At 38.1% G+C, this 20,731-nt stretch overlaps 4 protein-coding genes and 4 pseudogenes across 4 annotated transcripts; 4 read left to right on the top strand and 4 right to left on the bottom strand.

Annotated features, from left to right (window-relative positions):
* Window positions 1-1,975: 1,975 nt before the first annotated feature.
* LOC111303688 (17.5 kDa class I heat shock protein-like) lies at window positions 1,976-2,584 on the top strand (the record flags this gene model as incomplete). The annotated part of the gene is made up of 1 exon (XM_089742392.1): window positions 1,976-2,584. A coding segment is annotated over one exon (453 nt), but the record flags the coding sequence as incomplete, so codon positions are not given.
* Window positions 2,585-4,272: 1,688 nt separating this feature from the next.
* Window positions 4,273-5,051, bottom strand: LOC111303681 (17.3 kDa class I heat shock protein-like). The gene has a single exon (XM_022900104.2). The coding sequence runs from the start codon at window positions 4,930-4,932 to the stop codon at window positions 4,462-4,464; it is 471 nt and encodes a 156-aa protein (XP_022755839.1). The 5' UTR covers window positions 4,933-5,051; the 3' UTR covers window positions 4,273-4,461.
* Window positions 5,052-5,191: 140 nt separating this feature from the next.
* On the top strand, window positions 5,192-6,120 carry LOC111303684 (17.3 kDa class I heat shock protein-like; annotated as a pseudogene).
* A 72-nt stretch (window positions 6,121-6,192) lies between these two features.
* On the bottom strand, window positions 6,193-8,233 carry LOC111303677 (UDP-glucose iridoid glucosyltransferase-like). The gene is made up of 2 exons (XM_089742634.1): window positions 7,572-8,233; window positions 6,193-7,282 (listed from the first exon to the last, which is right to left on the bottom strand). The coding sequence occupies exons 1-2, from the start codon at window positions 8,032-8,034 to the stop codon at window positions 6,411-6,413; spliced, it is 1,335 nt and encodes a 444-aa protein (XP_089598760.1). The 5' UTR covers window positions 8,035-8,233; the 3' UTR covers window positions 6,193-6,410.
* Window positions 8,234-8,347: 114 nt separating this feature from the next.
* LOC111303680 (copper transporter 6 pseudogene) lies at window positions 8,348-9,839 on the top strand (annotated as a pseudogene).
* Window positions 9,840-10,916: 1,077 nt separating this feature from the next.
* LOC111303683 (17.3 kDa class I heat shock protein-like) lies at window positions 10,917-11,701 on the bottom strand. Its single transcript, XM_089742635.1, has one exon. The coding sequence runs from the start codon at window positions 11,584-11,586 to the stop codon at window positions 11,116-11,118; it is 471 nt and encodes a 156-aa protein (XP_089598761.1). The 5' UTR covers window positions 11,587-11,701; the 3' UTR covers window positions 10,917-11,115.
* Window positions 11,702-11,942: 241 nt separating this feature from the next.
* LOC111303687 (18.2 kDa class I heat shock protein-like) lies at window positions 11,943-12,775 on the top strand (annotated as a pseudogene).
* Window positions 12,776-16,255: 3,480 nt separating this feature from the next.
* LOC111302663 (17.3 kDa class I heat shock protein-like) lies at window positions 16,256-16,982 on the bottom strand (annotated as a pseudogene).
* Window positions 16,983-20,731: the final 3,749 nt, after the last annotated feature.

Below are 20,731 nucleotides of genomic sequence, written 5' to 3'. Positions count from 1 at the left end.
TGTAACCATTAGGCCCATCACTAACACTATTTAATTAAAAGCCCTGCCTCTGACACATTAAAATGGCTGTGCTTTAATTGAACACTGCTCTCATCTTTTTCTTCTGATTTCTTAACTTGGAGAAACTGATCATGTGCATGAGATGACTGTTAGTGTACAAATGTTAGTTATTTTATCCAACTATTGCGACTTATTTTGCTTACATTTTAAGTAAGGTAATATTTTATAGATCCTTCAGCTTTGCTCGACTTCCAGATATACTGGCAAGAAATAGTTCTAGTGCCTATTGTGCCAATGCACGAGCTGAGGAGTGAAGAAGAAAGGTAGAGATCAGAGACAGAAGGATTTTCCTGATAATCAGTGAAGGTTGAAACTATGGACTAAAATTGTTAAATATCATATGGGATAATGTTTTGATTTTTTAAAGAAATATGATATATAATGATATCAATTATTTCAATATATTATTTTAAATTTTTTAATTTAATATAAATATATTTTATAAATATATATGAACTTGTGTATTATAATATTATTAATAATTTATAAAATAAATATACAAAATATTTAAAAATTAAATAAATAAATTTAAAGATATAAAAAATAATATCATAAATTTTTTATAATATTTTTAAATATTTAATCTAATCATATAATATTTAAATAAATATTTTTAATATAAATAGAGACATTCTTGGATAATCCTGCAGTTATTAATAAAATACAAATAACAGAGATTGCACTCACAAGTAGAATAGGTCAATGCGACAATTTCATCGAATCCATCGACCTTCCTCTCCAAACTCATTTGTAAATCTTTTATGGACCTCAAAGATCAGCTTTGCTCACTGTTGGCCTCTGCCTAGCAAGCACCTTATCAAAATCTGACCTTGAAATTGGAGGTGGAAGGATCTGCACAGAAATTAACCAATGAGAGGTTTATTTTGTAAATTAATTTTATTTTTATTAAATTAAAAATAATTAAATAACAAAAAATAAATTTAAAGTTATAAAATATATTTCACACTTATATACCAATAAAAATATATTATTTTATCAAAATTTATGTAAACAAGCTGAAATTAATGATAACAATTGATATTATTCAATATTAAATTTGATATAAAAAATAATCTTTAAATATATATATATTTTAATATAATTAATACCAAAATAAAATTAACAACTATACTATGTACGTTACATTGAGAGCTGCCAAGCCATTTGCCGGAAAATATTAATGTGGGACAAACAAAGACCGCAATAGACAAACAGTTTGATCACTGTCACCCAGCCACAGGCTAAAAAATGGCAACAGAAAAAAGGTTCCCATTGCGGTCTCCAACAAACATAAATCAGACAGTCCATCGCAATTTTATCAATTTTGAAGAAGTGTAGGTAGTTTGGTACATTAGACAAGTTACCATCAATTAAGACTGTTGATCACCGTTTTAGAGGAAGTAAGTCCACTTGAGTACGCTTGAAAGATCAGAATCAACTTTCTTAGCTCCCATGCCATAGCTTAGCTTGGCTAGCTTCTCTGAAGGTGTGTTGACATTGCATCTGAGAAATCAATGCATGTTGAATGAGCACAATTCAATTAGTTTACCATTAAATTAAAAGAAACCTAAAAATTAGACTTTTTGACCTTCGAAATTGCAATAAAAAAGAGGAAAAAATACCCAACAAAGAGACCAGTCCAAGTCAATGAAGGGCAAGGCTCGGCCCACTTGAAGGCTTAATCAGAAAGAAAATCCTTACATCCAGGTTCGCAAGAGAAGCCTGGAAGGCCCTTGAATTTACTAGAAAGTTGAAACGTCGTTCACCGGGACCCAAAATTGATTGCCCTGAAAGTACAAGAATCTTCCTTCGAATCGTTTAAATGCCCAACCCTCCTACCCCAATCAAGAAATACGAGTAGGTTTTAATTCTCAACATACCAACTGTCAAAGCAGTTCCAAGAAATTGAAAAAAAAAGTCTTTGATTCATAGTTTCTTCGGCAACCGACGAGGCAATAACTTTGATCCGTTCTCTGTCGATGTATGGGATCCATTCAACAATTTCCCATCACTCTCCCAAGAGAACTCTGCTTTTGTCAACGCTCGTGTTGACTGGAAGGAGACCCCGGAAGCCCATGTGTTCAGGGCCGACCTTCCAGGGCTGAAGAAAGAGGAAGTGAAAGTGGAGATTGAAGCTGACAGGGTGCTTCAAATAAGCGGGGAGAGGAATGTTGAGAAGGAAGACACCAATGACACGTGGCATCGCGTGGAGCGCAGCAGTGGCAAGTTCTCGAGGAGGTTTAGGTTGCCCGAGGACGTGAAGATGGATCAAGTTAAAGCTTCTATGGAAAATGGGGTTCTCACTGTTACTGTTCCTAAGGTTGAAGTGAAGAAGCCTGATATCAAGACTATTCAGATTTCTGGTTGAAGTTTGAAGTGACTGAAACATGAAAAATCCCAGAAATATGTTTTTAAGGAATTGATGGTCGCTGTTAATGTTGGAAGTTGTCAGTAGATTATGTTGGTTCAAATGATGTAAGAATGTAATCAGAATTCTAGTAATGAAATTGTGAGTTGTTCTTAATTATATTGCAGTAATGAATTGTTTTCTGATGATAATAATGGTAAGTCTCAATCTGAAGGAAAGGGAAAGCCCATTGAATTAATGTTCAAAAGCCCAGGGCAATAATATATGAAATTAAAGAACTCGCATTCACTCTTTGATTCCCGAAAGGCCGAAGCATGGTTGACATCTCATTGCAACTACAGCACTTTCCAGGGTTGAGTTCCAGCCACAATGGCTCTTACCTTATGTGCCAATACTTCCTTTTGAGGTGCCCATTTCAAAATCAAGCCACTTTCTCCAATAATTTCATTGAAATCTTTAGGCAATAATGAACCTGGCTTGAGCACCCATAAGAAACGCAGTCTACTGTTACTCAGCCCTTTATCCCTTGTCCTTAACTCGTTCTGATTCATGGAAGTTAAGCTTCCTAGGCTCACATATAAAACTGAGTTCTAAGTCTGTTCGTCAAGCCATTCTATGCAGTTTCTATCATCTTTTAGTGAACTTTTAGAGGCATTTGGAACAATAGAATATGGAGAGGGCCTATAGGAAAGACAGGAACTTTGCACTGCTGTTGTAAGTATGCCAATAATGACCGTTGAAGGCAGTCTATAGTATTGCAAATGACTGCTGAAGATGACCTTATGTCACTTGTTCTTGCTGTTACTTATAGTAAGGTATTTATATTTTTGAAATTGGCTATGGGCAAATCCCTAAATCTGAGGGGATAAAGTCCAGGCACCAAGGGCCAACGACACGGCGTATGTATCAACAGTGAAGATTTTAACTTAATGAAAATGAACATTCATCATGTTAAGACATGATATGACTTCTTTTATACCCATGGTGGAGGCGTTTCGATCAAACAGGGCATCTGGTATTGATAGAAATGTAAAATAAGGGTGATTGGCTGGATTAGGAAAGTTGAATTTAGTTTGTACAACTGTAATGGAGAAGCCATTGGCATGAAGTAAGGTGCCGAGTTGAAGCATTGAATTAATTTTGTGTCCCCTGCAAGCTGGGGGTTTGAAGATGATATTATACATGTCATATGACAGCTATGAAATCCATAATGATGTTTTAAAAGAAACTCACGGAGTTGTCTACATCAAATAGGTCGTTTGATATTGGTGGAACGAGAAGTCAAGGGTTGGACAGGGGAGTTGAATTTGTAGTGTGGCAATGGTAGTTTGAGGAGTCAATGGTGTGCATAGCTGATACAACGGATCCAGGCATGGAACAAGCACTGGTCGTTTATTGAAAACTTGTTAGAATTTAAGAACAGTCTTAAGTTAAAATAACTAAAATATTATTGTTGAAGGAATTTAGGGAGTATTTCACTGCCTTTGAAGTCAACAAGCAAACTGGACTTCTAAGCACAAATAAGAAATAAAGTCATAAAACAATTAGCATTAAACATTTTTTGATGAAGTTTTTGGTTTTTTTTTTTTTTCATAACTTACTGCTACATATGAAAGTTTTTCAAGTTTTTTCCATCATTTTAACAGGGAACCACTAATGGAAAGCAAAAAAATCTACTGAAAATAGATAAACCAAGGCCAACAATTGTATCATTCTTTCAACTTATATGCCAAGATTGCATTTGCATCATAGAAAATAGAAACATTCTTTAATCTTGAATGTATCTCCATTACAAAAATGAATTTGAAATGGTTAAAATAGATGATTTGAATAGAGCAGCTGAATTCAAAAAGAGCAGAGTGAATAAAAGGAAGGAACAATTTTACATTATTGATAAAAACTCTGTAATATTATAATATCACAAACCATAATTTAACTATAACATCAATCCCACCATGTTTATTCTTGTTGAAGGCATTTCAAACTTGAAGACAAGCAGACACACAACAGAACCCTTCAAGCCCTTCGGTCTTCTAACCAGAAATCTCAATAGCTTTGACATCAGGTTTCTTCACTTCCACCTTGGGAACAGTAACAGCAAGAACCCCATTTTCCATGGAAGCCTTAACTTGATCCATCTTCACATTCTCCGGCAACCTAAAACTCCGCGAGAATTTGCCACTACTCCGCTCCACGCGGTGCCAGGTGTCGTTCCTGTCTTCCTTTTCTATTTTCCTTTCTCCGCTTATTTGAAGCACCCGGTCATCTTCAATCTCAACTTTCACTTCTTCTTTCTTGAGCCCTGGAAGATCAACCTTGAACACATGAGCTTCAGGGGTTTCCTTCCAGTCGATACGCGTATTGGCAAAAGCTGAGGTTTCAGATGTATTCGTGGTGAGTGAGGAAGGGAAAGGGAAGTCCTTGAAGGGATCCCAAATATCGAGAGAGAAAGGATCGAAGACGCTGCTCCTTCGATTTCCAAAGAAACTGGGGATCATCGCCATTTCTCTTACACTATAGAACAAGGATCAACGACAAAACTGTGTCAGTGCGACTGTAAGTGTTTGATTACTTATTGTTTCCGAGAATATGATTCTCTTTTCTTGTGCTAACAAGGTAGGGCATGTCGGGTATTTAAAATAAGCTGAAGAGGAAGCTAGTACGTTGTCGAACTTTTCTGTTGGGCTTGAAAACTGGTGGATTCACGAATGTTAGAGAATTAACTTGAATGATCTGGACAAATAAGCCTAATGGATCGTAGAAGACGAAGAAAAGCCCATTTCAACATTGAAGTCGATCTGATTGCAAAAGAGTTCAGACCATTCAAGCAAGTTCTGAAACATTTACGAGCTGCGGAAGAAGTCGAAGTCCTCTTGAGGCCCAAACACAAGAATAGTATTAGATTGTTCTTCGGCTTCTTTTATATACCCAACATGTTCTACTTTAAATGGCTTCAAGACAGCTAAACAGAGTTTGAGAGAACTTATTGGCAACTAAAGGCTTGCGGTTTTATTTATTTATTCATCAATCCTTAATTTCATAAAAAAGCAAGAAAATGGTGATGATCCCAAGTTATCTTGGCAATCCAAGAAGCAGCAACTTCGATCCTTTCTCTTTTGACGTACGGGATCCTTTCAAGGACTTCCCTTGCTCTTCTTCACTCACGATACAAGCCCCTAAAACATCTGCTTTTGTCAACACTCGGATCGACTGGAAAGAAACCCCAGAAGTTCACGTCTTCAAGGCTGACCTTCCAGGTCTTAAGAAAGAGTAAGTGAAAGTCGAGATTGAAGATGACAGGGTGCTTCAAACAAGCGGAGAGAGGAACGTTGAGAAGGAAGACAAGAACGACACCTGGCACCGGGTTGAACGTAGCAGTGGGAAGTTCACGAGGAGGTTCAGGTTGCCTGAGAATGTAAAGATGGATCAGGTGAAAGCTACCATGGAAAATGGGGTTCTTACCTTACTGTTCCTAAGGAGGAAGAAAAGATACCTGATGTCAAAGCCGTTAAGATTTCTGGTTAAAAGCTTTGAAGCATTTGTTTTTTTTTTTTAATGAATTTGAGAGTTTCTCTTATGTTCTCGAGTTGTATGTTAAGAACAAAGAAATTTGATTTCTGTAACTACGCCTTAGTTTGTAATATTATTATAAGGTGTTCTCTACTAATGTATAATGTTTTATTCAAACTGACAATATCTCCTTTTCCAACCCTTTCAAATACAGGTGCCATACTACCATAAACTAGCAATTACAATGATCTTAGTTTCATGGGTTTAATCATACTGATGATATCTGATTTTAATTTTCATGTGTTTTAATACAAGAACATCCCCACCTTCAAAGTAAAAGTTGATTATATCTTAAACTTAAGAACATTCCACTAAATACTTTCTTTTTCTTTTTGGCCAAAGAATACTAGCCTTCATATCAAGGGAATGTAATTGATTTGTGGAATATCTCCATCAGATGATCATTATGCAATCAAACTAGCTTTGTTAACTCATTCAAGGACCTGCATGAAGAGCCCTCCTCTTTCAGACAATCTTCCGTTTTCTCTTTCAATTCCATAGCTTTATTTCTAATCTCCTCTCCTTCTACATCCACCATTAGCTTTTTTATAGCTCCTTCTATCTTCCCTCTCTCCAACTCATTCTCCAATTCCAGGCCTATTTTCCACACATAACAGATGTACCTCATGTTAAGAACTTGGTCCCCAAAACAAGGCCTGCATAACATTGGTACCCCTTCGGAGACACTCTCAAGTGTAGAATTCCATCCACAGTGAGTCCAAAATCCAGCCACTGCAACATGCGCTAACACCTCCTTTTGAGGTGCCCATTTAACAATGCAACCTCTTTCTCCAACTTTCTCTTGGAAACCTTTTGGCAATAACTCGGTCCCTTCTGAGCCAAGTACCAAACCAGGCCTAATCACCCACAAAAATGGCTGCTCACTGTTGGCCAACCCCCAAGCTATCTCAACAATGTTTTGCTCACTCAAGCTGGCCATGCTTCCAAAGCTGACATAGATAACAGATTTCGGGGCTTGTTTGTCCAGCCAAGAAATACAGTGAGCATCTTCCTTCAGTAATGAGCTGGAAATGGATGGAGCTAGTTTGTGAAAGGGGCCAATTGTGAAAACTGGAGCAGGCGAGTATTCTTTGATCTTTGACAGTGCTGCATGTTCAAGGAATTCCATTGTGTTCGCGATCATAGCCGATGATCTCTTCGTTGCATTTAATGCTGCAGCTCTGACCTCTGACATGGCGTCTGTTGGATTTTGTGACATAGATGTAACCATTTTCTTAAGCTGAAGGGGTTGAAGCTCCGGCATTTGGTTTTCAAAGACAGATTCTGTAACATAATTGAAATGGTTTAAAGCTGTAATTAGCACCAAGTCACTAAGAAAAATTAGTTGACTGATTGATGTCAGGTGACTGAATATACAGTGTAAGAGCCTAATGTCCAACCAAATACAGTTTCATAGTTTTTCATCCAATTTTTCAATAAATTACGTACGGAATCTATATGACAGCAGATTACTTGAAGCTTTAAAGTTTCTGTCTTTTATTTGTTCATATTTCATATTTCAACATCATGGAAACTTTTGTTGCTAGAACTAATATAAGGTGAAAAGCAGTACCTTGATCAGGGTGAGAAATGACAGCGAAGAGTAACATTGCTGCAGCAGTGGGACGCATACTAATTCCTGGAAAACCAAGATCATCAGCAACAGTTTGAGCGAAGTACATGAGAGCATCATAAATGATACCAGCAATACATTCATGGGGATGCTTCTCGTCCAACATTTGTTTCAAGCATTTCTTAAACGGTGCTGCACAGTTTTTGTTGAGAGCCAAAACCAGACTCATAAAATCCTCCGGTGAAAGTGAGACTTTGGACTCAAGTAGCTTATCTGGAATGGATATGAAGGTGAATTGAGGTTGGTTTGAAGGGTTAGGAGAGTTGAACTCAGGGTGAACTATGGTGATTGAGTAGCCTTTTCCATGAAGGATAGTGGCTAGCTGGAGCATGGGGTTTATATGGCCTTGAAATGGGTACAACACAAGCACCAACCTGCTGGAGTTTTCCTCCTGTTGCTCCATTTCTTTACTGTTGAGTTTAGTACCGAAAGCTTCACGATCGTTGAGTTTGACGGAGATAAATCCGATCAGTCATTTAGAAAACTGACATGCTTGCATCTTTGCGATTGGAAATAGTTGTGTTTTACACGATTTGTCAAGGAACTGCCTCCCTGTTTGGATAAGAAATCGGAATTTTGTTTAGGAATATTTGGTGGATATTGAGACACGTCATAAACTGTATAAAATGAATCTCATGAAGTCGTAAAACAATGTTGGGCCTAATTGACTTTTTTTGGGCTTAGGAAAATATAGCAAAACCCATCATATTTGGGGGCCCAAACAAACTTTATATGCAATTTGCAGTACTTTTCTTTTTTATACAAATATCAATTCAAATCTTACACTATCCTTACCACTCTCAAGTGGCACAAGTGTAATATTTTGATAACTCTCGAAAAAAGTTTTTGGATACATATATATATATATATATATATTTGTATCTTCATTCAAAGTAAATGCATCAAATTACCAATTAACTTCGGCTTATGGGCTTATTGTGAGGATTGTCTATTCTTGACTATTCCATGAATTGCAATTCTTGAAAACCCAGAATCCCACTGACATGAACTGTACATTTCAACTTCCAATGTGCTATCAGTTACCTTAACATCAGCCTCCTTTATAAAACCAAGCAAAAGACTAGGGATTCTAACGTTTCCACCGCATCAAAATCTGACATTTCACAACTCAAAGCTCCCAAGTACCCAGGCCAGACACAGAGGCTGAGGGAATTGAGAAAGAGCAATGGAGAATACGAATCATGACCACATGCATGGCTTGAACAACCAATCAGTTGGCGGGATGATGCAACGCCACAAGATGATGATGATGATGCACATGACCTTCTATTGGGGCAATAATGCTGAGATTCTCTTCTCAGGATGGACACGAACAAGAACCGGCATGTATGTCTTAGCCCTGATAGTTGTCTTTATGCTTGGTTTCTTGGTTGAGTGGATCTCTCACTCTCAATTAATCAAAGCCTAGCCCAACCCGCCATGTGGCTGCTGGTCTTATTCAGACTTTGTTACATGCTTTGAGGGTTGGTCTTTCATATTTGGTGATGTTGGCTATCATGTCTTTCAATGGTGGTGTCTACTTGGCTGCTGTGGCTGGGCATGCTCTGGGGTTCTTGTTATTTGGCAGTTGAGTTTTCAAGAAATCCTCTGCCCCTGCCCCTGCCCCTGGAAAAACATCTGATCTTCCTCCTATGAATTGTTGAAAACAAGAATTTATTTCAGTTCTTTCTGGTGGATTTTTTTGTGAATCCCTTCTTCCTTAATGAATTAATGTTGTAGTTTCTGAAAGTAATTACAGCTTATGCTTTTTTTTTTTTTTCTTTAAGTAGGATTTTCTTAATCTTAATCTATGCTTTGCTCCATATTTGTTTTTCAACTGAGAAAAAAAGAAAGCCAAATAGATTGCTGAAAAAATAAGGATTCTTTCACCCATCGACATATACCCTTTAGCTTATTTGGCTGAAATTTTGGTGGTTGTGAAAAAACAAATAAATAATGAAAAAAATTGATGAATTATCGATATTTTCTAGGCTATCACCTAAGTACTACGGGCAGAGTGCACTCAACAATTATGCCTAATGAAAGTGGGGTTTGATTATTGACTCCAATCTTAAAACCTGAAGATGAGATTTCATGAAGGCAACCAGGTAGTTGCATGTCAAGTCATTGCCAAAGGATGCAACTCACCCAGGATTTAGCTTTGGTGAAATCCCCTGTTTCTCCTTACACACTCAGACCATTCCATTTTATTTCTTTATTAAAACTGATATAGTGATCTTTGCCATTATCAGTGGGCACCACAATCCTTGGATTGTTAACTGCTGTCTTTTTCTGGTAGGAATGCAATCCTCCCCCTCCCCCACCCCAAAAAAAAAATATATATATATATATATATGTAGTCGAAATTTGTACAAATTATGTAGAGGATAGCTTGTTTTTGTGAGCAAATATTGCAGACATTTGTTCTGCATATTGGAACGGAGCTACAGAATGGATGATCGCTGGTGTATTAAATGATGAATGTGCATATTCTAACTTGGGTTTAAAAAAAAAATCGTGCATTTACCATTAACTCAAATGTTTATACTTTTAAAATCAAATAATTCTTGATGAAAATATGAAAATTTACAAGCGAAACTCTTAAATAACTTTCATGTAATCATATCAGATATATATAGTCGCTTTCCATCAGAATATAAATATTGCTGTCATCAAATTAACATTAGTGATGCAAATATAAATTAATCATTTTTTCCTCCAAAAAGCTGAATTGCAATTAGCAAATAGAAACTTTGAGAATTGATAAGATGTCGACAAATATCAGCGATCCCATGGAAAAATTCTGTGTGAGAAGGCAAGGAATCTGCCGTATTGCCTTGCGTTATGTAAAGAAACAGGCAAGAAATTAATGGTTCCTAGGATGATGACAACAGCACCGAGCGTGCCTATAGGAATGACAACAGCACCGAGCGGTCCTATAGGAACAATAGAATTGAGAGGATGACCGTTGAATGCAGTCTATAGCATTAAACATTTTCTGATGAAGTTTTTGGTTTTTCTTCACAACTTCCTATGAAATATGAAAGTTTTTCCGTCATTTTGACAAGGAACCAAGTGTGGATAGCAAAAAAATCTATTGCCAATTGATAAACGAAGGCCAACAATTATATCATTCTTGCAACTTAGATGGTAAGATTGCATCATAGAATCATGGAAAATAGAGGCATTCTTTAATCTTGAATGCATTATCTCCCTTATTAAAATGATTTTGAAATGGTTAAAATAGATAATTTAAATAGAGCACTGAATCCAGCAAGAGCAAAGTGAATAAAACGAAGGAACAAGTACATTAATACCAGCAATTTTACATTATTGATAAAAACTCTGTAATATCATAATATTACAAACCAAAATTTAACTACAACATCAATCCCACCATGTTTATTCTTTCTAAGGACCTCTTAAACTTGAAAATACAAGCAGAGACACAAAGTATGTAATAACAACAAAACCCTTCAGGCTTTTAATCAGAAATCTCAATGGTTTTGACATGAGGTTTCTTCACTTCCACCTTGGGAACAGTAACAGTAAGAACCCCATTTTCCATGGAAGCCTTAACTTGATCCATCTTCACATTCTCCGGCAACCTAAACCTCCTCGAGAACTTGCCACTACTCCGCTCCACGCGGTGCCAGGTGTCGTTCTTGTCTTCCTTTTCTATTTTCCTTTCTCCGCTGATTTGGAGCACCCAGTCATCTTCAATCTCAACTTTCACTTCTTCTTTTTTGAGCCCTGGAAGATCAGCCTTGAAGACGTGAGCTTCAGGGGTTTCCCTCCAGTCGATTCGGGTATTGGCAAAAGCTGAGGTTTCAGATGTATTCGTGGTGAGTGAAGAAGGGAAAGGCAAGTCCTTGAAAGGATCCCAAACATCAAGAGAGAACGGATCGAAGACGCTGCTCCTTCGGCTGCCAAAGAAACTGGGAATCATCGCCATTTCTCCTACACTGTGAAACAAAGATCAACAGATTTGTGTTAGTGAGAATTTAAGTGTTTGATTGCTGAATGTTTCCTAGAATCTGATTCTGTCTTCCTCTCGCTACAAAGGCTGGACATGTCGGGTATTTATAGACAGCTGAAGAGGAATGTAGTATGCTCTCGAACTTTTCTTTTGGGCATGCAAACCTGTGATTCGCGAACGTTACAGAATTAACTTGAATGATCTGGACTTCTTTCTAGTGCTGTTCAAATGAGGCCGAATGGAGAAAACTAAGTACAAGCCCATTTCAGCATTAAAGGCAATTTAATTGCAAAAGAGTCCATACCATTCAAGCAAGTTCTCAAACATTCGTGAGTTGTGGAAAAAGTCAAAGTTCTCTTTAAGGCCCAAAGCACAAGAACAGGAAAGTACCGGATTGTTCTTCAGCTTCTTATATATATCCAACATGTCCGTTTTACAGGTTACCAAGACAGCTTAACAGAGTTTGAGAGATCTTGTTTGCAGCTAAAGGCGTGCGATTTTATTTAGCTCTTCATCAATCCTAATTTTCATAAAAGAGCAAGAAAATGGCGATGATACCAAGTATTTTTGGAAACCGAAGGAGCAGAATCTGGGATCCTTTCTCTTTTGACGTATGGGATCCTTTCAAGGACTTCCCTTTCTCTTCTTCTTCACTCACCACACATGCCCCTGAAACATATGCTTTTGTCAACACCCGGATCGACTGGAAAGAAACCCCAGAAGCTCACGTCTTAAGAAAGAGGAAGTGAAAGTCGAGATTGAAGATGACAGGGTACTTCAAATAAGCGGAGAGAGGAACGTTGAGAAGGAAGACAAGAACGACACCTGGCACTGGGTTGAACGTGGAAGTTCATGAGGAGGTTCAGGTTGCCTGAGAATGTGAAGATGGATCAGGTGAAAGCTTCCATGGAAAATGGGGTTCTTACGGTTACTGTTCCTAAGGAGGAAGAAAAGAAACCTGATGTTAAAGCCGTTGAGATTTCAGGTTAGAAGCTATGAAGCATTTTGTTTTTTTTTTTTTTTTTAATGAATTTGAGAGTTTGTCTTATGTTCTCGAGTTGTATGTTAAGAACAAAGAAATTTGATTTCTGTAGCTACGCCTTAGTTTGTAATATTATTTTAAAGTGTTCTCTCCTAATGTAAAATGTTTTATTCAAACTGACAATATCTCCTTTGCCAACCCTTTCAAATAACTGAATTATTTTGCTTTTGCATTTTATCTACTAAGGATAATAAGTGGCACAGGTGCCATACTACCATAAACTGAAAAGTACAATGATCTGAGTTTCACAGGTTTAATCAAACTGATGATATCTGATTTTAATTCTCATGTGTTTTTATACAAGAACATCCAGACCTTCAAAGTAAAAGCCGATTATATCTTAAACTTAAGAACATTCTACTAAATACTACTATAATTTCTTTTTCTTTTTGGCCAAAGAGTACTAGCCTTCATTTCAAGGCAACGTAATTGATTTGTGGTATATCTCCATCAGATTATCATGCGATCAAACTAGCTTTGTGAACTCAATCAAGGGCCTGCATGAAGAGCCCCCCTCTCTCAGACAATCTTTGTTTTCAACAACTCATAGGAGGAAGATCAGATGTTTTTCCAGGGGTAAGGGCAGAGGATTTCTTGAAAACTCTACTTCCAAATAACAAGAACCCCAGAGCATGCCCAGCCACAGCAGCCAAGAAGACACCACCATTGAAAGACTTGATAGCCAACATCACCAAATATGAAAGACCAACCCTCAAAGCATGCAACAAAGTCTAAACAAGACCAGCAGCCACATGGCGGGTTGGGCCAGGCTTGATTAATTGGGAGTGAGAGATCCACTCAACCGAGAAACCAAGCATAAAGACAACTATAGGGCAAAGACATAAATGCCAGTTCTTGTGTCATGGTCCTAAGTGAAGTCAGTAATCTTACATCACTTGAATATTAAAGTTAATTTTGAGATATAAAAATTCATATAGTTTCTTTTTTGTGAGACATTTTTTATGAAATAAAATTATAATATCAGAAGAGTCAAAGCAAATAATATATTACAAGAGTATAAATCGTGATAATTATATTGATTTGAGACATCGAATGAGTGCATGATCGGATCTTAGAGCCGCACGAGCTTTGAAGTTGATTTTTAACCTGTGATAAGTGATATCAAAATCAACTCTGAAATATTAAGACGATAGGTCCTTATTGGAGTGGAAGAAGATATCACGATTCTAAAATGAAGTCAAAAATCTCACATTGATTTAGTACTAAAGTTGATATTAGGATATAAAAGTTCACAGTAATTTTTTTTTTTGTAAAGCATCTTTTATGAGATAAAATCGTAAGATCAAAAAGATCAAAACGAATAATACCTCATAAGAATGTAAATCATAATAAGTAGGTTAATTTAAAATATAGAATAAGTACATATTCAGATCCCAAAAACTCACGAATTTAAAAGTTGAGTGTCAATCCATGACACTTGTTCCTGACCACCACCATCATGAGAAGAGAATCTCAGGGCTATTGCCCCAATAGAAGGTCATGTGCATCATCATCATCATCATCATCATCCTGTGGCGTTGCATCATCCCGCCAGCTGATTGGTTGTTCAAGCCATGTGTTATGGTCAAGCCTTCGTCCTGCCATGACTGACCCTGAACCGAGCAGCGGTCGAGATCGAGCTGACGGGAAAGCGGTTCTAAGGAATGCGGGCGTGCATTCGGAGCTTGGGAACATGATGCTAACATGTTGTGGGGGCAATGGAAGCCCTAGGCAGCAATATACGCGGGGAAGTTCGGGACAGTGGTCGGACACCCTCAAGCCAAGTAGCCTGGCGGGTGCCATCTGTGAAAGCAGTGTGCGGGCGTTCTGAGCATGGGAATAGGTTAGGGACATTGTGTGTGGACGGTCCATGTCCTAAACCCCGAGATATGCAGGTAAGTATAAGGCAGTACGCCAGTGCCCTGGGATCAGCTAGCCAGACAGGTGCTGTCGGTCAAAGCCATGTGCGGGCACCTTCGAGTGGGTTGGTGGAGCAACGAGCAGAATCAAGGAGCAATGGTGACCAAGAGGAAGGTTACGAGGCCCTGAGTTAGCCAAAGGAAGGCCTTGAGGTGGCTGGGCAGAAAAGTGTCCCCGTTTCAGACATTCTTACGGTCACTGGTAGCAGATTGAAAAAATCTCTAACGCTCTATATAGTGGGACGACTTGTGTCAGCTCTCCACCATCCCCTTGGCTAGCAGGCAGGCGGGGGCCTGGCTAGTCTGAAGTGAGCTACTCCTAGTCACTAGTGGTGGCTAGGTGGGCGGGCATCGTAGGGTCATGAGCGTGGCACGATATTTCCTCGGGTCACGGTAAACTCGAAGGCGGTTGGGGCCGGCGGGCCTCGTATCGCGCCTTTGCGTTGAACCATGGGGTTTAGACGGTAGAGATCGTTAGACCCCTCGGTTTTCCCTCCTTGAGCCGGAAGGATCATGTGATGGTGTTTGCGTAGGAGGGATACCATCGAGCCAAAGGGATGCGCAGGCTAGCCAGCAGGTACGCTGCTAGACCCCTGTGGCCAGTCAGGCTGGTGTGCTGCAGCTAGGGCAATCCACCCAAGTCCCCTTGCGGGACTAGCATGATGTTGGGTGTCAGTCATGCGTTTGGGCGACCGATATTGATACTAAAGGGCGTAAGTCCTAAGAACCGAGTCCCGTGAGACGAGATGAGCCTAAAGGCTCCGAGCTGGCTAATGACCAGCTTAATTAGGGTGCTTGCGTAAACTTGATACAGGAGCTTGCGTATCATACGGGCGGACATGGTGTTGGGTTCTCACCATGCCAAGATGTAATAACATCAAGAGAACTGGGGTTGTGTGCCCCTACGAGATTCGAGGGTCGGGGCTCGAAGCATTAAGCCTTGCGGCCAGAGCTGGGTGCTCATGATCATTTGGAGAACCGTGGGCCGATGCGCGATGAGAGATGGGTTTCTCTCTATAGAGTTCAGAATAAACAACTCTACGGGAACAAAAGCCAGAAAAGGCTTGTGGGCATGCGGCTTGAAGGATCGGATTTGGTTGGTCCGCGAAGAAAAATGAACATGGTGAAAGCTGACTTTGATTATGAGTAGTCTTGGTGCCGCACGGTCGCGTGATTTGAATAGGAGGAACGCGTGGACCGTGACACCATGCATGTGGTCATGATTCATATTCTCCATTGCTCTTTCTCAATTCCCTCAGCCTCTGAGTCTGGCCTGGATACTTGGGAGCTTTGAGTTGTGAAATGTGAGGTTTTGATGCGGTAGCAACGCCAGAGTCTCGTCTTTTGCTTGGTTTTATAAAGGAGGCTGATGTTAAGCGAACTGATAGCACATTGGAAGTTGTAATGTATAGTTCATGTCAGTTGGATTGTGGGTTTTCAAGAATTGCAATTAATGGAATAGTCAAGAATGGACAATCCTCACAATAAGCCCAGAAGCCGAAGTTAATTGGTAATTTGATGCATTTACTTTGAATGAAGCTACAAATATGTATGTTTATATATTAAACTTCTGCCACTTGAGAGTGGTAAAGTTGGGGTACGATTTGATACGATATCTAAGAAGAAGAAAAAAAAACGAAAGAGTAAAATCAGTCAACAATTAATTACTACAATGAAAACATAATTAAGAACAACTCACTATTTCATTAGTAGAATTATGATTACATTCATACATCATTTGAACCAATAATTACATAATCTACTGGCAACTCTGCGACCACCAATTCCTTAAAAACATATTTCTAGGATTTTTCATGTTTTAAGACACTTCAAACTTCAACCAGAAATCTGAATAGTTTTGACATTAGGCTTTTTCACTTCAATTTTAGGAACAGTAACGGTGAGAACCCATTTTCCATAGAAGCTTTGACTTGATCCACCTTCACGTTCTCGGGCAACCTAAACCTCCTCGAGAACTTGCCACTGCTTCGCTCCACGCGATGCCACGTGTCATTCTTGTCCTCCTCCTCAACATTCCTCTCCCCGCTGATTTGAAGCACTCTGTCATCTTCAATCTCCACTTTCACTTCCTCTTTCTTCAGCCCTGGAAGGTCGCCCTTGTACACATGGGCTTCCGGTGTCTCCTTCCAGTCAACACGAGTGTCGACAAAAGCGGAGTTCTCTTGGGAGAGTGATGGGAAATTCTTGAAGGGATCCCATACATCGACAAATAATGGATCGAAGTTATAGCCTCGTCGGTTGCCGCAGAAACTTGGAATCAGAGACTTTTTTTTTTCAATTTCTTGGAACTGCTTTGATGGCTGGTGTTTTGAGAACCAGAATTTTCTTCTTGTATTTCTTGATTGGTGAAGAAGGGATAAGTTGGGTAGTTTAAGGATTCGAAGGAAGATTCAAGTATTTTCCGGGGCAATCACTTTTGGGCCTCGATGGACGACGTTTTTATTTTCTAGTAAACTCAAGAGCTTTCCGGGCTTCTCTTGCGGCACCTGGATGCAAGTATTTTCTGTCTGAGTAGGCCTTGAAATGGGCCGAGCCTTGCCCGCCATTGACTTTGATTGGTCTCTTTGTTGGGTATTTTTTTCTTCTTTTTTATTGCAATTTTCAAAGTCAAAAAGTCTAATTTTGAGGTTTCTTTTAATTTAATGGTAAACTAATTGAATTGTGCTCATTCAACATGCATTGATTTCTCAATTGCAATGTCAACATATCTTCAGAGAAGCTAGCCAAGCTAAGCTATGGCAAGCGGAAAGTCGATTATGATCTTTCAAGCAGACTTACATCCTCTAAAACTGTGACCACCACTGACTTAATTGATGGTAACTTGTCTAATATTTCAAACTACCTACACTTCTTCAAAATTTGATAAAACTGCGATTGATAATATTGGAACCACAATGGGATTCTTTTTTATTTTAGCCTGTGGCTGGGTGACACTGAGCAAATGGCAGGGCAGCTTCTAATGTAATGTCAATGGCTCGACCTTCATGGATTATCAGAAAAACCCTCCTGTCTCGGATCTCTGCCTTTCCTTCTTCACTCCTCTGCCCGTGCACTGGCGCAACAAGCACCAGAGTTGTTTCTTGCCAGTACATCTACAAGTTGAGCAAAGTTGAAGGATCTATACAAAATTACCCTACTTAACATGTAAGCAAAATAAGTTACAATAGTTGGATAAACTAACATTTGTACACCAACAGTCATCTCATGCACATGATCAGTTTCTCCTAGTTAAAAGACAAAAACACTATCCAAGTACATAGCAAAACCTACTCTTTGAAAATTTTGTCATTCGCGTGCTCTTTCTTTCTAAGTTAGTACAGATTCACCTGTTTCGGACATGGATAGTTTTAATGAAAGGAGCTATGATCTTTGGTTGTTAGAGGGCGAGAGTTGAGGTTTTTCCAATTGGAATAGCCATTGAGTCGCTATCAAATCATTATTGTATACATTTCCATAGTGGTTTAGCCAAAAAATAACAATTTGACCAATTCTCTGTCTTTAGTTTTTAACAGGTTTTGAACAATTTCACGAGAGCTATACCAAATGTTTAGCCAGCAGCAGCATACTTTTTCAAGTCTTTGGGCGATAAAGAATCGCAAGTTTCTCTTATTTGGCAAGCTAGCTGTATTCCAGTATGACTCACTGAGTCACTGTGGATGGAATTGTACACTTGAGAGTTATTGCCAAAAGGTTTCCAAGAGAAAGTTGGAGAAAGAGGTGGCATCGTTAAATGGGCACCTCAAAGGGAGGTGTTAGCGCATGATGCAGTGGGTGAATTTCGGACTCACTGTGGATAGAATTCTACACTTGAGAGTGTCTCTGAAGGGGTACCAATGTTATGCAGGCCTTGTTTTGGGGACCAAGTTCTTAACATGAGGTACATCTGTTATGTGTGGAAAATAGGCCTGGAATTGGAGAATCATGAGTTGGAGAGAGGGAAGATAGAAGGAGCAATAAAAAATCCAATGGTGGATGTAGAAGGCGAGGAGATTAGAAATAAAGCAATGGATTTGAAAGAGAATTCTTGCTGGTGGATTTGTTTCTGAACCCCTTCTTCCTTTTATGAATTGATGTTGTAGTTTCTGAAAGTAATTACAGCTTTTGCTTTTTTTTTTTCTTTAAGTAGGATTTTCTTAATCTTAATCTATGCTTTGCTCCATATTTGTTTTTCAATTGACAAAAAAAGAAATCCAAATAGATTGCTGAAAAATACGGTTCTTTCACCCATTGATATATACCCTTTCGCTCATTTGGCTGAAATTTTGGTGGTTGTGAAAAATAAAAATAAAAAATGAAAAGATTTGATGAATTATCGATATTTTCTAGGCTATCACCTAAGTAAGTACTATGGGAAGAGTGCATTCAACAATTATGCCTAATGAAAGTGGGGGTTGATTATTGACTTTAATCTTAAAACGTGAAGATGAGATTTAATGAAGGCAACAAGGATGTTGCATGTCAAGTCATTGCAAAATGATGCAACTCACCCAGGATTTAGCCTTGGTGAATTCCCTTGTTTCTCCTTACACCCTCACACCATTCCATTTTATTTCTTTCTAAAGCTGATATAGTGATATTTGCTATTAGCAATGGGCACCACAATCCTTGGATTATTAACTGCTGTCTTTTATCACTGATATAGTGATAGCTTGTTTTTGTGCGCAAATGTTGCAGACATTTGTTCTGCATATTGGAATGGAGCTATAGAATGGATGATCACTGGTGTATTAAATGATAAATGTGCATATTCTAAGTTGGGTTTTTTTGTAGAAAAAAAAAATCAAATTCGTGCATTTACCCTTAACTCAAATGTTTGAACTTTTTAGCAGTCTACTGTCTACACAAGGAGGAATGCCAATGAGGCTGCGCATACTCTAGCTAGTTATGTACTACAATGCCCACTGGGATGTGTAAGATGGATTGATGAATGTCCAAACATTATATCAGATATTGTACTTGCAGAGAGTATTTCTTTATAAATGAAATGAATGGTTTAGGTTTATTTGCTCAAAAAAATGTTTGAACTTTTAAAATCAAATAATTCTTGATGAAAATATGAAAATTTACATGTGAAACTCTTAAATAACTTTCATGTAATCATATATATATATATATATATATATAGTCGCTTTCCATCAGAATATAAATATTGATGACATCAAATTAATACTAACGATGCAAATATATTGTGTGAATTAACCATTTTTTTAAATCTAAAAAGCTGCATTGCAATTTGCAAATAGAAACTTTGAGAATTGATAAGATGGCGACAAATACCAGCCGTCCCATGGAAAAAATCTGTGTGAGAAGGCAAGGAATATGTCGTATTGCCTTGCGTTATATGAGAAACAGGCTAAAAATAACTGGTTTCTAGGGTGATGACAACAGCACCGAGCTGTGGTTTTGTCAAAGTGATATTTAAATCATCAATTTCTTCTTATCTTGTGTAATCCGTTGCCTAATTGACATGCCAAATTCCAGATAGTTGACTTTTAAAAAAAATAAACTAAGTAATCAATTTTCTTTATTTGGGTAGAGCTGAGAAGGGTCAGGTTTTTAGCTGTTAATGTAATTGCTCCAATCTTAATTTCTCTGAAAACCTAAAAAATATCTTAATTTCTTTTTTTTATAGGCCTCCAATCTTAATTTCTATTTGCTATCCTAAATCTTGATTAAAATGCATTCATACATCAATATGTTGGTTCAAGTGACATGAGAGTTTGCTCCTCTCTTGATTGTTTCAAGTTTGAATTCGTCGGGAAAATATAAAAAAATAATTTTTTATGAATTTGTTAGGCCTGATATAGATAAATCTATTTGAATCTGCTTGAAAAAGATATAATTTGCTTAGACCTGCTTGAGAAAAAAATACTAATCAAAGACCGCTCAAAAAAAATGCGGTGGTACATCTCATTTAGAACAGACTTATATAAAAATTTTAGTGTGAGTTCTCCAAGAATGGAGTTGATGTTGATCGTGTTCATATGCTTTGCTTCTTGAGTTTAAGCCTTCAGGTTTAGATTCCCATTCATATTTTGATCAATAATTTTCAAAACACACTTTCCCATTATGCATATTTATGAGATCCGTTCCTTAATTAGAATCATACATAAGTATGCATGAATGGTGATAAAGAATG

The sequence above is a fragment of the Durio zibethinus genome, chromosome 13 (assembly GCF_047325235.1).
Source record: "Durio zibethinus cultivar Kanyao isolate XHJ-2024 chromosome 13, ASM4732523v1, whole genome shotgun sequence".
NCBI classification, from domain to species: Eukaryota; Viridiplantae; Streptophyta; class Magnoliopsida; order Malvales; family Malvaceae; genus Durio; species Durio zibethinus.
The sequence above is the reverse complement of the archived record's forward strand: the minus strand, read 5'-3'. Positions and strand labels throughout refer to the sequence as shown.

Excerpts from the sequence above, each read along its gene's own strand:
- LOC111303681 (XM_022900104.2), bottom strand. The coding sequence starts at position 4,932 with ATGGCGATGATCCCCAGTTTCTTTGGAAATCGAAGGAGCAGCGTCTTC.
- LOC111303683 (XM_089742635.1), bottom strand. The coding sequence starts at position 11,586 with ATGGCGATGATTCCCAGTTTCTTTGGCAGCCGAAGGAGCAGCGTCTTC.
- LOC111303677 (XM_089742634.1), bottom strand. The coding sequence starts at position 8,034 with ATGGAGCAACAGGAGGAAAACTCCAGCAGGTTGGTGCTTGTGTTGTAC. Across the intron at positions 7,283-7,571 it reads CATTTCTCACCCTGATCAAG|AATCTGTCTTTGAAAACCAA; the intron begins GTACTGCTTTTC and ends ATTATGTTACAG.